Source organism: Phascolarctos cinereus, unplaced genomic scaffold (assembly GCF_003287225.1).
Source record: "Phascolarctos cinereus isolate Bilbo 61053 unplaced genomic scaffold, phaCin_HiC Scaffold_1;HRSCAF=81, whole genome shotgun sequence".
NCBI lineage: Eukaryota > Metazoa > Chordata > Mammalia > Diprotodontia > Phascolarctidae > Phascolarctos > Phascolarctos cinereus.
The window spans coordinates 206,565,580-206,581,751 of NW_027555514.1; the positions used below are offsets into that span (position 1 = coordinate 206,565,580).

The following is a 16,172-nucleotide window of genomic DNA, read 5'->3' on the forward strand; positions in this document are numbered from 1 at the left end:
AGTGTTCCTCAGTCATCTTTAAGGTTCTAAGTTGCAAACATTTGATGTTTTTCATTGCTAGAAGCAATTTTCTTACCTGTAATTCTTTATGTTAATGACATCACAGATCTGGACCCCCCCCCAATTTTTTTTTAAGTATACTTGTTATTTCAGGCTTACTTTTATTTTGCCAGTGGCTTTTATGATGAAAGTATAAAGGAGTCATGTAATATTAGTTACCTAATTGAAATGTGATTGAAAATAGAAATTAATAGTTTCTTTTGTTAATTTTGGATTATAATATAAATCTAAAACAGATGTTAAGTAGTAGGACAAGTAACTATGTTGAGGGAACAATTGATTATGCTCAGCTTATTTTTATCTACTTTTATATTTCCATGGACAGTATTGATTTTTTTTTCTTTAAGATAGTGGCTGGTTAAAGTACAACTTTTTTGGTTTTACAGTGACTCCAAAAACTGTGGTAGAGGTTTTTGTTATATTCAGTACTTGACATAATCCCTGATATCTCATATTTTTGTCTAGTAATGCACTGACTAAATTTTGGTTGATATATGAAATGTGAAGATAATTCATGATAATAGCTAAAAGTTTTCGTTTTGTGTTAATCCCATTATAACTTTATTTTAACTCACCATACATGTTTGTAATGATGTATAAATGTTGATGCAGCTTTAAAAATAAAACATTTTTGGTACTAAATTAGTTAGTTTTTTTCTTTGAATTTGTTTAAAAATGTAGGTCAGGCCTGCACAACATTTGCTAAAGGATTTCAGGCAGCCTGCAAAAAATATAGAGGATGTAACTATAGCCTAGGTCATCCTCAGGCCCCAAGGCTGTTCTCAGAGAGAACTTGTAGGGTTCACTGGCCCTTAAAGAAGAAGTGATTAAGAGGCTTAATACCCTTGGGCAGGCCTACACAGCATGCAGCCAGAGAGCAGTATAGATGGTCATTTTGATACTTTGAAACTGTTTAACCAGGTTTTATATACATCATTAATTAATAAGTAGTATTTATTAGTTACTATTTGGTAGTTGATGGGAGGTATTAACTTTCATGAAAAAACAGATAGTGAATGGTGTTTTTTAAGTATTGGTTTTTTTTGATTGACTCTCTGGAAAGCTTTTCTTGTTTTATTCTAGACAGCCAGATGTTCCAATACTTTATCACAGTTGTGCCAACAAAACTCAATACATACAAAATCTCAGCAGACACTCACCAGTTTTCAGTGACAGAAAGGGTAAGTTAATTCCAGACTAGCAAAATGATCTCGTGATGATTATTAGTTTATAGTCTTTCTTTTCTAGTGGAAGAAAAATTTGAACTTCGGTGAGGTTTTTCTTAAGCTCAGAATTTAAGAATGGAAATGTATCAAAAGTAATATGTGTTCATATGGGGCAGATAATTTAACACTAAGTGTAAATGTTTTTCCTGTATTTGTTACATTGTAAAATTTCAGTGCATGGAAAAATGGATTGATTTTGATTTTTACCTACTAAAATGCCTTTTAGTTAATCCAGAAATTTTTGAACTTTTTGTATAATATTTAATCTTAAGTAGTTTATTTTAGGGCAGCTAGGTGGTGCAATGGATAGAGTGCTGAGCTTGGAATCAGGAAGACTCATCTTCATGAGTTGAAATCTGGTCTCAGACTGTGACCCTGGCCAAGTAACTTAGCCCTTTTTGCTTCAGTTCCTCATCTGTAAAATGGATTGGAGAAGGAAATGGCAAAACATTCTCCTGTGTTTGCCAAGAAAACCCCAGATGGGGTCACACAAAGTTGGAAACAACTGAACAACAATGAAATTTTTTTTTAAATCTCAACTAATTAATTACTCTAAAACATCCTTAAAATGTATATTCCCTTCAACAGAGATCACAGCCCCTTGCTGGTTGAAGGAAAGTGCTCACTATGTGCCTAGAACACGCTAAGCATTAAGGATACAGATAGCAACAAAAAGTCAACACTTGCCTTCAAAGATCTTAAATTCTGTTGAGAGAAGACAACACAGAAAGGGGAGCTGAAAAGTGGAGGGGTAGGGGTGGTTGGAATAGAGGTACCACGTGAAGGTTTTGAAATCCAGAGGAAATCAGGAGCAGGAGCCTTGAGGAGAATGAAAGCAGGCCAGCCTTATTTCCTATAAAATTGAGGTTTCAGGAGGAATTCACAATGGGAGAAGGGGGAGAGGGGCAGCTCTTGTGGAGGAATATTCCATGGTCAGTGGGCCTTCGGAGTAATAGACTGTTTCAGGGTAATGAGGCCTCAAGCGCTGAGTGGTTCTAGGACAGCAATAGAGGAGGCATGATTTTGAAGTCCAGAGGAAGTCGGGAACAGGGCCAGGAGGAAAATGGCTTAAAAAATTCATTACCTGGTGGCCAGCCATGTAATTAATGAACTTTTCTATGGTTAGTTAGTTTAGTCTTCAAATTCCATGCACATAGACCCATATTTAAAACCTTTCTGATTTGTGATAGGACCTGCCAGATCTTATATCTAATGACATAGATCGGCTTTGAGAACCCAATATAACCTATATGCCATGATGAGGTTACAGAATAGGATGTTATATAGAGAAATTTTGGTTACCTTCAACTGAAGTGCCTTAAAATATGTAGTTATATGTAGTGCCTCAGATAATGTAGTTATCTGAGAATAGATGATTTGCTTTACATGCCTTTGTATCTTGAAGCTGGGAAAAGAAGTATAAGTTTTCATTCTTACATTCATAGTGTGACCTGAAAAAGAATTGAGTATAATCATACCTCTTCTCTTCTACCCATTCTGGTGAGTAGAAGAGGGATTTTTAAGTAGTTGACCTCTACAGTGACAGGTTATAGTGAAAGCATGTCTAGAAGTGGTTATGTTTTATTTAGGGAAGAAACAGGATAAAGTAGTGGATTCCTGAGTGGCCTTGCCCCTTAATGATAAATGTTTTGTTAGCTAGATGTGCTAATATTTGAAAAAATATTTTCTCTTACCACTCAGCCACATGGCACAGTGATAATTGTTTTTTAAACTTTGTCAGTAAATGCTTTTTTCCCCCTGGGTGTGGTGGAACATAACTGTAGTCCTTGCTGATGAGGGAGGTTGATGTATTGCTTGAATTCCAGGAATTCTGAGCTTCAGAAGGGCCAAAAATTAATCGGTGTCTGTACTAAGTATGGCACCAATATGGTATGCCCCTGAAGGAGGAATACCACTGGGCAGCCTAAGAAGGAGGTCTGTCTCAGGTAGGAAAAACAGCAAGTTGGAGCTTCCAGGTAAATCAGTATTGGGTTCAGTCCAGTGAATAACTGCTGTACTTCCAACCTGGACAAGATAAGGAACCCCTGTATTGATTGTGTCTTTCCTTCCCTCCCTGTAATAAAAAAGAATCCTTTAAAAAAAAGGTTTGAGCTGTAATGTTTTAAATTGTGCTGTAGTATCTTAGGAGAGTAATATTAATAGGTAATGAGGCTATGTAGCATTTTACTTAGTATTTCCTTAGGAAAAGAGTTGACCTCATTATTGTGATTCTTTTAAACCCTAGCACCAATTATAAATTAGCTAAAATGGGTCATGGAAAAGGAATGTGCAATTATCCCTTCTACATTCCACTTTTATAGAGTGTTTATAGTACCTTATTGTAAAATTTGGGTTGATGTTATATAATACCATACATATATTTTATACATTTCTGAGTTTCTTTTTCTATGTCCTTTGCTGGCCTTTTCGTGTTTTCTGTGGCTTCTACAAAGCTCCAAGATTCCCAACCTGTGATATATCAAAGTGGTAATGGGGAGAGTCATGATGTGGAAGGGATAATTGTAGTTCTATAACAATGTACTCAAAATGAAAGCATTTACTCTAGAAAATGAACTTTTTTGGAGACAATATAGGGATGGAAAGAATGGACTGTCATTGATTGATTGGTTAAAAAATATTGATGTTGCAGTTAAATTTTAAAAGATAAATTTTAAAACTTGCTTATGTTTAATTCAGAAAGAGATGCAAAATATCTCCTGATATTTGGGTGAGTGGCTTAAAAAATCTGAATTAATACCTCATAGTTATCACCTTCAATTCTTGCCCTTTGTTTAATGTCTTGTAATGAAAATATGAGTGTAAGTAGCTTTTTCCAGTGATACTATCTTACTTCGGTGATGGGATGTAGAGTTCAAAATTCATAAATTTCTGGCTATGAAGTCTTACTGAAAGTGTGGCAGATTGTAAGCTTTAACTCTCAGACTAATTTGGTCAGTAGGCTTTGTTAGATTAAAACTCTTGGACTTGATTGGACTTTTTGATATGGAGATATTTATTTCACTTTAACAAACATTGAGCAGGTCATTGTGCTGGAGATATTGCTAATAAAAAAATACAGTACTTACCCTCCAGGAGCTCATACTGTAGGAAGAGGAATAAGACATATACACAAATAATTAATTGTAATATAAACAAGAATATGATTAATGCATAGGAGAAGTCAGCGTGCATGGGAGATTTTTGGAAGGGCAGGATCCTGTCTAGCAATAGATAATTAGGAAAGACTTTATGAAAAAGGTAGCAGATAAGCTGGGCCTTGAAGAAGAATAATTTTGGCAGAGATGGGTTGAGATTGCTCTTTCTATATAGATGGAGGAGGCAGAAAAGAGTAGGACAAAATTGGAGAACAAGTAGCCTAGTCTGAGGAGAGCCTTGGACATTATATTAAGGAGTTTGTATTTTATAACATAGTCATTGAGGAATTTTGAGAATCAAATGATGCGATTAAACTTCTGCATTATGAAAATTATTTTGGCAGACCTCTTTAGTGTTTAGTATTTGACACTACTGACCATCCCCTACCCCTGGATGCTCTCAGTTTTGGGTTTGTGCCAGTGTTCTCTTTTTACTCTCTTTGCTTTTTCTAAGCTTCTTTCGCTGGATCATCCATATTATACCACACCTAAGTGTAGTCATTCCTCAAGGCTTTGTTCCTGGGCCTGTTTTCTTTCTTTATATTTGCTTGGAGCCCTCCTTAACTCTTGAAAGTTTGTCATCTTTATACAGATCTCCTAGATCATCTTTGTCTTAATAGTCTCTTTTTATAGACTCTCTTCTTGAGCTTGTCTTACTTCAGCCAGATTTTGGGGCAATTTGAATTTGATGCCTGGATGACATAGTAGATAGTATGTACCTGGAGTCAAGAAGACCTACGTTCAAATCCAGCCTCAGACACTTACTAGCTATATACCCTGGGCAAGTCATCTTCTATTTGCCTCGGTTTCCTCACTTGTAAAATGGAGGTAATAATAGCACCCACCTCAGGAGGTCCAGGATCAAATGAGATAATAATTGTGAAGCACTTAGCACAGTGCCTGGCATATAGTGAACACTATATAAATGTTAATAATAATAATAATGGTAATAAATAATTATCTCATCCTCCCCTTATTTTTTTAAGGATACCACCATCCTTCCAGCCAACTAGGTCCTCAGTCTTGGTGTCATCCTTGATTTATTTCTCTTACCATATAGTTCTAATCATTTGCCAAGTTTTGCAGGTTTCTGTTTAACTCACATGGCCACCACCATAATCAGGCTCTCATCTCTCCCCTGGATTATTTTATTAGTCCTCTTCCTTCAAGACTCTCCTTTTTTTATTTTATCCTCCACCCAGCTGCTATTGCAATATGCTTAAATTACAGAGATCTGATCACATACTCCATAAATTTGTTTGGCTCCCTGTTACCTCTAGGATCAAGTATAAATTCCTCTGGAATTTAAAGACCCTAACTACTAGGTTCCTGACTACATTTCCAGTGTTATTATAAATTAATCCACTACACACACTTTATGGTCTAGCCAGTTGCTCTTCTACACAACAAACATTTCCTTTCCCATCACCATATGTTTATATTGGCTGTTCCTCATACATGAAATTATACTTCCTATTCTTGGGATCAATAGTTACTTTCAGAGTTTAACTGAAGAGCTATGTTTTACTTGAAGCCTTTCATGAGAATGCCTTTTCCTCAAAAAATTACTTTTTAAAAACTTTATATATAGTTTTTATAGTTACGTGTTATCTCCTTATATTTACATGGTGACTTGAAGGCAGGGACCAGGGCTTCGTTTTTGTCTTTTTTTTCTTTGTGTCTTGTCACAATATTTGGTACATATCCAATTGTTTGTTAATTAATTGATCTGCATTTGTCAAGGGAGTTTCTTCATTGGGCATTCTCTCTCTAATGAAATCAGTTGCTCTGAACCAAAATAAAACACAATCTAATAATTGTAAGGTTCTTTAAAAATTATTCGGGGCAGGGGAGAAGAAATAGAATGGAAGCATTGGCGAATTGAAGCATTAGACCTGAGTGAGGGGTTGGTGTGAAACAAATTTCTACTCTAATTTACTACCCACTTTTAATTTGCAGGAACTGTTCTCTGCCTGAATTCCTTAGTGCTAACTTATGAGTCAAAAAATTAAGAAGTAATAGAAATTGACTACATAATGTTGACATAGATTATCTGTCTCTCTTTTACCTTTTTCCCCAATTTGGTTGCTTTAGGAACGTGCCATTAACCATGCAGCAGGAAGCCATGGGGTATCTGGGATATTTATGAAATATGATCTTAGTTCCCTTATGGTAACAGTGACTGAAGAACATATGCCGTTCTGGCAGTTTTTAGTAAGACTGTGTGGTATTATTGGAGGAATTTTCTCAACAACAGGTAATACAACATTTTTGTATCTTATTTCTGGGAATGTTGTTTATGATGGAAAAGAGTGTTGATTCAGAGTCATAAAGGAAGCATGGTACAATGGAAAGAATAATGGATTTAACATCAGAAGTCCTGAGTTTGAATCTCCACTTTGCCACTCAACCTCTCTGGGTCTCAGTTTCTTTATTTGAGCAAAAAGCCAAAAGTTGGGATTATACATTTGTGGTCCCTTCTAGCTCTAAATCTGTGATACTATTACCTGGGTTTGAGTCCTGGTTCAAAAACTATGTTTTTTGGACAAGGTTTTCTGATCCTCTGTTCTCTTGTCTATAAAATGGGGATAATAATACATATGTAATTTATCTTACAAGCTTGATTTGAGAAAGTTTTATAAATCTTAAAAGCATCATATAAATTTGAGCCAATATCAACAACCTATAATAATTTTTATCATTTTAGAAAATGTTATTTAGAAGAGACATAGAAATTAATTTCATAGTTAATTGGGAAAACCACCCTGTAATGAAAACAGATCATGAGTTCAGTGTTGCTTAAGTTGCTGTCACAAAGATTAATGAGATTGTAATCCTGATAAATCTGTGTAATTTTCATAAGAAATGCTAACAAGAGAAGGATACAATTTTGTATGGAATTTAAATTATATGCTTCTAACTTATTGAATGATCAGAATAACATATAATTAAATAATTTATATTTACTGCCCATCATGTTTTTTTTAAGTTGTGATGATGGGCATACTATTTTTTCCTTATATTAAACCATACTGCCACTTGGATAAAATGTAATGTTGCAATGTCATTAAATTCCCAAAAGATATGAAAACAGCCCCCGATATTTTTGTTTGTTTGTTTGTTTGTTTTACTTTAGCAGCTTTTCATAAGTGTAATTGGAGAAGTTGGATTTTGAGGGCTTAGGAACTATGTGACTTTATTTGTTCATTATAATTTTTAAAAATCCATTATCCTTGAAAGTAACAATTCCGAATTCTTATTAGCTGGTAAGTAAAAGGTGTCATCCATAGAATTATTTACTCTTTTCCACACCTTAAGCTATATTGGTCCAATTAGTTGTTATTTATTCTTAAATTCAGGAATTAGTTTTGTGTTTTCTGAGAATGTACTTTTTATGTGCTTATTCTTAACTTACAGGCATGCTACATGGAATTGGAAAATTTGTAGTTGAAATAATTTGTTGTCATTTCAGACTTGGAGCCTACAAACCTGTTACTTCTGTAAGTAGGAATGGTAGAACAACCATCTGAGTACCAGTATTGTATTTCATATATTGTAATATTTCAAATAGAAGTTGAGAAGGCAGAGTCTTCAGGGTGCAAGTCTAGTCTCTTATACTTCTTGATTGTGTAACCCCTTACCTAAGGCATGTCACTTAACCTTTCTCTGTCTCAAGCATCTGTACAGGACAGAGCAGTTGTTGGTCTGCATTGGTTTAGTGAGTTTTACTTATTTGAGTACTACTCAAACCAGTGAAATCACAGATGTGGGCAAGAAAAAAAAAAGGCAAAAATTTTTACATTGGATGCATTTTGCAAGAACTAAAACTAATAATCTGATCTTTTTCTGTTATATTTTCTAGGTCCAGGATGGCCACACAAACAACCACTTACCTCTTACAAAAAATAGTATACATAGCACCTCCTGAGAAGAGGAGAAAAACTTTTTTGCCTGACAGAAAGTCTTTTTTTAATAATAAAATATTGTGCAATATATTCAAAGAAAAGAAAATATGAATGGGAAGGAGAAATCACACCTTAAAAAAAAACAGCAACCTTGTGTGTGTTGTGTCTGTTACAAATTTTGTTAGAAGAGGTCATGGGGCTCATCTTCTGACTGAACCCAACAGGAGACATTCTGTGAAGAAAATCCCAACTACTACTTTTACAGCAGATGGGCAGTCAACATTAAAATCAGGCCATTCTCATTGGTAAGGTAGATTCTTAAAAGAAAAAAGTCAAACTGCATATGAATAAAAAAGTAGTGGACATGGTGAATCCCTTTATTTTTACAAAGGCATGTTGGAATTGAAACATGTTTAAGGTTAGTTCAGGCATTGAAAATCAGTCATTAGTCCTGCTGTTAACAAAGAAAAAGAACAGAAATAGTTCCTATGGTACAGCCTTATTAATATTAAGCCATACTAATACAAATATTCCATTAATTAAGGCTGATGTAAAATAAGAAATGTGACCCAATTGCTTTTCGTTATAATTGGATCTTTTAATTATCTAACGTTGCTCAAGCCAGGAAGAAGATAAAATTGAAAGTTAGTATGATGACATTGATGATTAGAAATGTAACTAAGCAATATCTTACTGACAAAATTTGAGGACTCTTTTGGATGTAGTAGGGAAAACTAGTCCTTTAAAAAAAAGTGCTATTTTTCCTTATTTGATTAATTCCTTTCTCTCAAAGAGTTTGTAGTTGAAAATATAAAGTTTAAGGAGTTTAAATCAAAAACAGTGCGTCTATATTAATGAGAATTAATCTTGTAAAGGAAGTAAGACATGGGCTTATTATATTTATATCTGTTCTATGTTGATTTAAGTTAATTTATCCAAACATTGTAAAGTTGAAGAGCAAGTCAAAAGGAGCCAGCATTATGCTTAAAGAAAAGATGCAAGGGTTGTTAGATACCAAATGAAGGAATGTGATTTGTAACATACATGGACTTCTGTTTCCTCTTCTATAAAATGATGGGGTGTAACTAAAGTCACTTTCAACCCTAAAATTCCATGGGACAAAGAAACAAATTGCTTTATTAACATTAAGAATGTCAGGCCTTAGGTTTACATTTCTCCAGAGTATACAGTATATAGCTGTAACCTTGGGCTGATTAAAATAGCAGTAATGCAATAAAATTGAAGGTAAAAAGAGGACTGTGATCTGAACTGCCATTCAAAACTGTATTTTCCTTTTCAATAAACATGCCAAACTTTAGTTTTCCTTTTGTAATAAATACTTGAGGACTTTGGAGGAAGCATTTATTCATTCTCAGTTTTCAAACCATTAAGGGAGAAAGGAATGTGGAAATCTTACAGGAAGTAATAGCCCAAATCAGACATATGCTACTATAATAAACTGGAAATTAAATGGTAGCTTTGTAGAGAGTGGCATATTAAAAAATGATAAACTAAGAGTTATCTGGTAGACTTAAGGAAGAAGAAAGGGGAGGGAGTTACTTTTTTGAAAATAGTGTGGATAATCTTTTAATGTAACAGGAAAAGCAAGTGTGGGGTTGCAGTAGAATTCACACTAGTGCTTGCTAGCGAACTTTGCAGAAATTTAAAGTATTGCTGTGAAAAATAATGCATTAAAAAAAAAGGTGAAAGCCCCTTAATTAGCTCATTTTATCTCTTTTTAAAAAGATTTTGTCTGGGGGCAGCTAGGTGGTAGTGGATAGTGCACTGGCCCTAGAGTCAGGAGGACCTGAGTTCAAATCTGGCATCAGACACATAACACTTAACTAGCTGTGTGACTGGGCAAGTCACTTAACCCCAATTGCCTTACCAAAAAAAAAAAAAAAGATTTTGACCCTAGGATTTTGGAGTCATGTAACAAAGTATTAGAATTTTATTTTAAAGAACAGTTTATAGTATGTGCTTTATTTAAATCCTTTTTAAAAATTCAGAACTTTATCATACTACAAGGTTTTGAATGACTTCATCCAGTAAAATGCAATTTAGTTGTTTTGTTCCCTTCATCTGTCTCTATCGTTGAGGGAAGAATCCCCCACACAACACCCTAGATCCAGGAGTTTGGTTTCAAGGGTAAAGGAAACATAGCATATAGGATTTTTTTTAAGGCATTTAAAAATTGCTTAAATAATTTTTTCCTCCTTCTATCATGATACTTAAGGTTTTGCAAATACCTCTTGCTTTAAAGACCAAATCTGTCTGAAGAAAGTTGAATTGTTAGTGTCTCCATATCAAATCCAGTTTTCCCACTGACTTTCCCCAATCAGATAAGTAACCCTTTTGAAAAGGGATTATAAGGTGGTGACCTGGGACACCTGCTTCGTAGTTGTTACAGTCAGGAAAATACATATGTGAGAAGTTGTCCTCAACAGGTAGTTTTTTCCTTTGCACTTTGTGGTTATACCTATACCTATTATATTTTGCCTTAACCTGGATCTTTCTTTTCAGTTCTTAGAACTTTATTAATCCTTTTTTTTTGCCTAGATTTTAAAAGTGTCTGAAAAGATAACTAGGCAGAAGTATTAATTTTTGTCTAATATCATCCACTGTTTGAAGATGCTGCTAACATGATGTGTTATAGTTTGAGAATTTCTTAATTTGAGACTTCAGTTTTCTATAAAGTCAGTTTGTTCTTTGCTTCATCAGTTTTGTATATTGACTCTTAACAAAAAATAGCCCTATAAATTATTTTCTTCTGCATAAAAATGAGCTACTTAGATTTATGTAGTTTACTACTATATCTGTTAATCCTCAGATCTTCCTCTTAGAAACTTATCACACAGTGTAAACAATATAAGCACAAGATAGAGAAATTAAATTATATGATTAAAAATGCATCAGTTTGAACAAACATGTTTTAATCCCTAATAATCTATTTAAAAATAATTTTTAAATTAACAAATTTCCTACAGTATTGCATGTTTTCCACATGTCTGTGTTTTCCTCTTTAACTTATCAGTAATTCAAGAATGATACTTGAAGTGGTTTCTGTTACTCTACTGTTGACTCTTTTGATTTAAGTCTAAAACTCAGATTCATGTTCAGTTGTATATGTTATAAGTAGTTTAAGAAGAATTTTTAAACTAAGCTTTAGAACCATACAAGATTTCAAGAAGTCATCCTTTTAAAGTAGACTTAAGCATTTCATATTTTGGTTTCAGTCCCACACAGCTTTCCTCTTCAGTTTTTGGAATTACAACAGTGGTCTTTCAGCCACCATTTTTGATGCTTCCAAAAAAGGGACAATGTACATCATTTCCTCTGGAGTTTTTTGCGTGTTTTACAAGTGTGCCAAACCCTGTGTTTTCTCTTTAGGATCAGTAGTGTTTTTTTTTTTAAAACCTCTGGTGAATAGAGACCAAAATGCCTTGTTTTTAGTTGTTTGCTTTTGGGGTTTGTATTGTTTTTTAGGGAAAATAGGAAGAATTGAAAAAATAAAAAAAAATTCTTCCTCATGACCTAGGATATTTGGAATAAATAAAATGGTGAATTATCAAAACGACTAATTTGTCCTTTTGATCTAAACAAAAAGAAAATAGTAAATCCTCAGATACACCTTAACTTCTCTTTCATGACAACTACCTTAGTAAAATCTAGTAAGGATTTTAATGTGATACTTAACATACATTTTTCCTGCATGTGGAGCTAACTCCTCATATGGATAAAGACTTATTTTTTTCCTTTCTTATAACAAGGATTGGCACCAAAAAATCATGTGGGAAAATTGAGGGGGGAAATTATTAGTGTTGTCCATCTGGGAATTAGTGAACGAGGTTGAGTAAAATGGATATAGAAAGTTAGCACTGTGTAAGAAAACCTTCAAGTACTTGTGTCTTAGTAGCACTGGATTATATTTATTATTCACTTTTAAAAGAGGGAACTGGGATGATTAATTTGCACAAAGCTGTATATGGTCTAAATTTTCAGGGAAAAATGTTTTCATAGAGGTATGAGGAAAAAAATACCAGTCCTAAATGAATGAAAGCGAATGTCTGCAGAACTCTTTTGATAAATGACTAAAAGCGTGTTAACCTTGTGCCTATAATATTTTATAAGAAAGAAAAAAAAAGCGTTAGCATCCCTTTTCTGAGCAGCTGAGTAAACATTTATGAGCAATGAGTACTATAGAATACCTTTACAAATGAAAACAAGTGCTTATTTATTTTTTAAGTCACAATTCCAATAAATCCTTTATTTTAGTTTTTAAAAATATGAATACTTAGGACTAGCCTGATTCTGTCTTTCTCCCACCCTACCTATGTGTAATTCCAGGTTGGGAGCAGTGGATCAAATAAATTGGGGGAACACTTTCTCAAAGTGCTTCCCTGGGTATCAGAAGAGTTGCATCTGGAGGCTCAACTCTGTTCCAGTTAAGCATCCCCTGCCATGCTGAGTAAGCAGTTTAAAAAGGCACCACTCCCTGCTTATGAGCCACTTACAACATATGGCCATGTGCTGGTTTTCTTTATTTTTTTAATTTAATGATACCAGACCCTTAAATATGAGCTTCTTTCTAGGCCCTTTTTTTTGTTGGGATCCTAGGACAGTTGTTCTGTTTACCTTTTGTAGCTGACATTAGGTATGACAAAACACTAGGTCAGAGATGACAAAAGTGTGAGTGAGATTATCATGTGTATGAATAGAGAATTACCTTAAAATCAGGAAGATGTGTTTTCTAGCCTTACCCCATACACATATTAGCTGTATTACCCTGGGAAAGTCCCTTAATCTCTTCAGTACCTCCAGGCCATTCTCAAAGGCTAAGTTGCAGAACAGTTGATTTTTGGTAAATGGAACCTTCTCCCTTGGAAGTTCACTATAGTTTGAGCATAGGTAAATTTGGACCAAAAAAAATTAGAAAATTTGAGACTAAGTTTAAAGTGTTTATATTTACTGTCAAATAATGTGTAAGGTCTAGGCAATATTCTGTTAACAGAGCAGATCTATTTATGAAATATAGGCCAAATAAAATAACTAAAAAGGTGCTAGTGAACTGATATGAACTGGAATAGCTGAGAATCATAGGCACTTTCCTCCCCATAACAATTTACATGTATAGTCCTTTAAGGTTTATAAAGGACTTTTTTTTGTAACAACTCTTTTAGAGATTAAGAAGCAAGAGACTTAGATGAAGGAGGTGACTTACCTATGGTCAGATATTTAATAAGTATCTGAATTGGGACTTGAACCAATGTCTCAGTGCTGAAGTCTTAGCAACACAAAAATGAAAGCAAATAGACAACTGTGCTATTGTAGTTGCTCTGTTTCTAGAAATGTGAACAGGAAAATGTTCCCCACTGGTAAAATGACAAAAAGACAGGCAATCTGCATTAGAAGGAGTTATTTTCATCTGGAAAGATGAAGACTGAGAAAAGAGAGAGGCTCAAAGTCTATAAAATGTAGCATTCCAAAGAATAAACAGGTTCATGCACTGAATTCTGATATGTTAGAATGAGGACTACTCCTAGGACCATAGATTTAGAGCTGAAAGGGATCTTCTTAACCTTCCAGTTCAATCTCATTTTATAGATGAAGGAACTGGGCCCAGAGGTTAAAACTAGAAAGCCAAAGGCAGGATTTCGAACTAAGTCCTCCGGTTTTAGAGTCTGTTGTTTTCTGTTGTACCACACTACCTCTGTAATTTATTTTCTTGAAATTCAAGAGAGAAATGTTAGACAATCATAAAAAGCTATGTTCTACTTATGCAGCAAAGAATTTATGTAACAACAAGACATTGTACTAGTAGACTCACTTATAGGGAAGTCTATATATATATATGTAAGGAAACTATCACTTTTAGGGCTTATTGAGGAAAAAAAAAAGTTCTGGTTTTTCCTTATCTTTTGAAATTGGTGATGACACTAAGTGACGGTTCGTTTGCCAAGATGTCAGAGGTTGAATGGAAAGGTAAGTGGGACCATCACAGTGATATGATACGATGCTTCTTATGGGAGGGATATGTGATTCTGAAAGAGTGATAGGGTTCAGATAGATTCAGTTGATAGAACACTGAATATACTTGGGAGTCCAAAAAACCTAATCTTGGTAGCTGGACAAACAAGTCACTTAACCTCTCATCCTTAGTTATTTATAAAGGAGAATAATAATTGTACCTATTATACAAGGTTGTGAGGATAAAATGAAATGATACGTAAGTTCTTTATAAATCTAAGCTATTAGTATTGTTTAGACATTTCAATCATGTTTGACTCTTCATGACCTCTTTTGGGGTTTTAGCAAAGATACTGGAGTGGTTTGCCGTTCTGTCTCAAGCTCATTTTACAGAAGAGAGAACTGAGGCAAGAGGGTTAAGTGATTTCCCCAGGGTCATATAGCTTAGTAAGTCTGTGAGGCTGCATTTGAACTCGGGGCCTCCTGACTCCAGGGCTACTGCTTTGCACCACCTAGGTGCCTTGAATGCTATTATTATACAAAGTACCTAATGAGCTACTGAAAAATTAAAAGTAATACTTTGAACTTGGTTATTTTTTGCTTTTATCTCTTTAAAACTTATTTAAATGTTTTGTTAGCCTCTTTTTTAATATGGAACAATTCTTATAAGTATGAGCCTGAGATGGTTGGAGAATGTTGCTAATAAGGTCAGAGGTCATAAATGTGCTCAGCATAGTCAATTTAATATAGATAAAACTTAACATACTGTCAGTACAAACTACTAAGCCTGACCTGACTTCTCGGGAATTTTCACTTTTTTTTTTTCGGTGAGGCAGTCAGGGTTAAGTGACTTGCCCAGGGTCACATAGCTAGAGGAATTTTCATTATTCAAAGAGATGACTTGGACCAGAGGGTGGTGCGGTGGATAGAGTGCTGGCCCTAGAGTCAGGAGGACCTGATTTCAAATTTGGCCTCAGATGCTAATATCTGTGTGAACCTAGGCAAGTCACTTAGCCCTGTTTGCCTCAATTCCTTAGCTGTAAAAATGAGCTGGAAAAGGAAATGGCAAATCACTCCAATGTCTTTGCTAAGAAAATCTCAGATGGGCTCTGGAAGAGTCAGATGTGACTGAAACAACTCAACAACAACAAAGGCAAGAGACTGACTAGATGCAAAACTTATGAACACCATTGAAAAAGCAACTCACAGCATGATTCTCTTTAATGTTGACTTGGTGTCCTGTCCACATGCTGCATAATACTAAATACATTTCAGAAGCTGACTGTGTTGTATGTTGTAGTTTTCCAGATATCAGCATATGAGGAATACACACTGAAAGTCAATTGTTTTTAAATTCAGTTAACATTCTCCCGCCTCACCCAAAATAGAAATCTTTATTTAAGCTCTGGTTATTTGCCAGGAAAAAGTGCTATTTAGTTTCTATGTATCCTTTAGAGGATAAACTCACATGCCACTTGGAAAAGCTTTCTTTGACACTCTTACCCCACCCTCCTTCCCCCAATCCAGTTAATGGTTTTCCTACTCTGAAAACCTTTAGTGATGAGGAACTCAAAATTAGTTATCCTATTCTGTTTGTGCATTGTTATTTCCGCCCCCCCCTCCCCCCCAGTAACCAACTAAGTTTTCCCCCCTAGGAACCAACATAGTTCTGCCCTCTAGGCCATACAAATCTGAGTCTCCAGACTTCTCCATTTTGGGCAAAGCAGTAGGGAGAGATTCCAGTGAGATCTCTCAACCTTTAGAAGTTCAGTAAGATCCACAGAAACTCAAAGTACCACACTAATTCCTCTCCTACTTAACAGCTGTTTAAATACTGAAGGTCAGCATTTTGTTTTGCA

The 16,172-nt window shown here is 34.8% G+C and overlaps 1 protein-coding gene across 3 annotated transcripts in view; it reads left to right on the forward strand.

Annotated features, from left to right (window-relative positions):
• The window catches only part of ERGIC2 (ERGIC and golgi 2), a 69,041-nt gene extending 59,377 nt beyond the window's left edge, over positions 1 to 9,664 (forward strand). For all 3 annotated transcript variants that reach the window (XM_020975812.2, XM_020975813.2, XM_020975815.2), the window contains 4 exons: positions 1,144 to 1,241; positions 6,536 to 6,698; positions 7,859 to 7,941; positions 8,304 to 9,664. In XM_020975812.2, the coding sequence (XP_020831471.1) occupies positions 1,144 to 1,241; positions 6,536 to 6,698; positions 7,859 to 7,941; positions 8,304 to 8,369 (410 nt within the window). In that variant the 3' untranslated portion in view covers positions 8,370 to 9,664. The remainder of the gene's footprint in view (positions 1 to 1,143; positions 1,242 to 6,535; positions 6,699 to 7,858; positions 7,942 to 8,303) is intronic.
• The last annotated feature ends 6,508 nt before the right edge of the window (positions 9,665 to 16,172 follow it).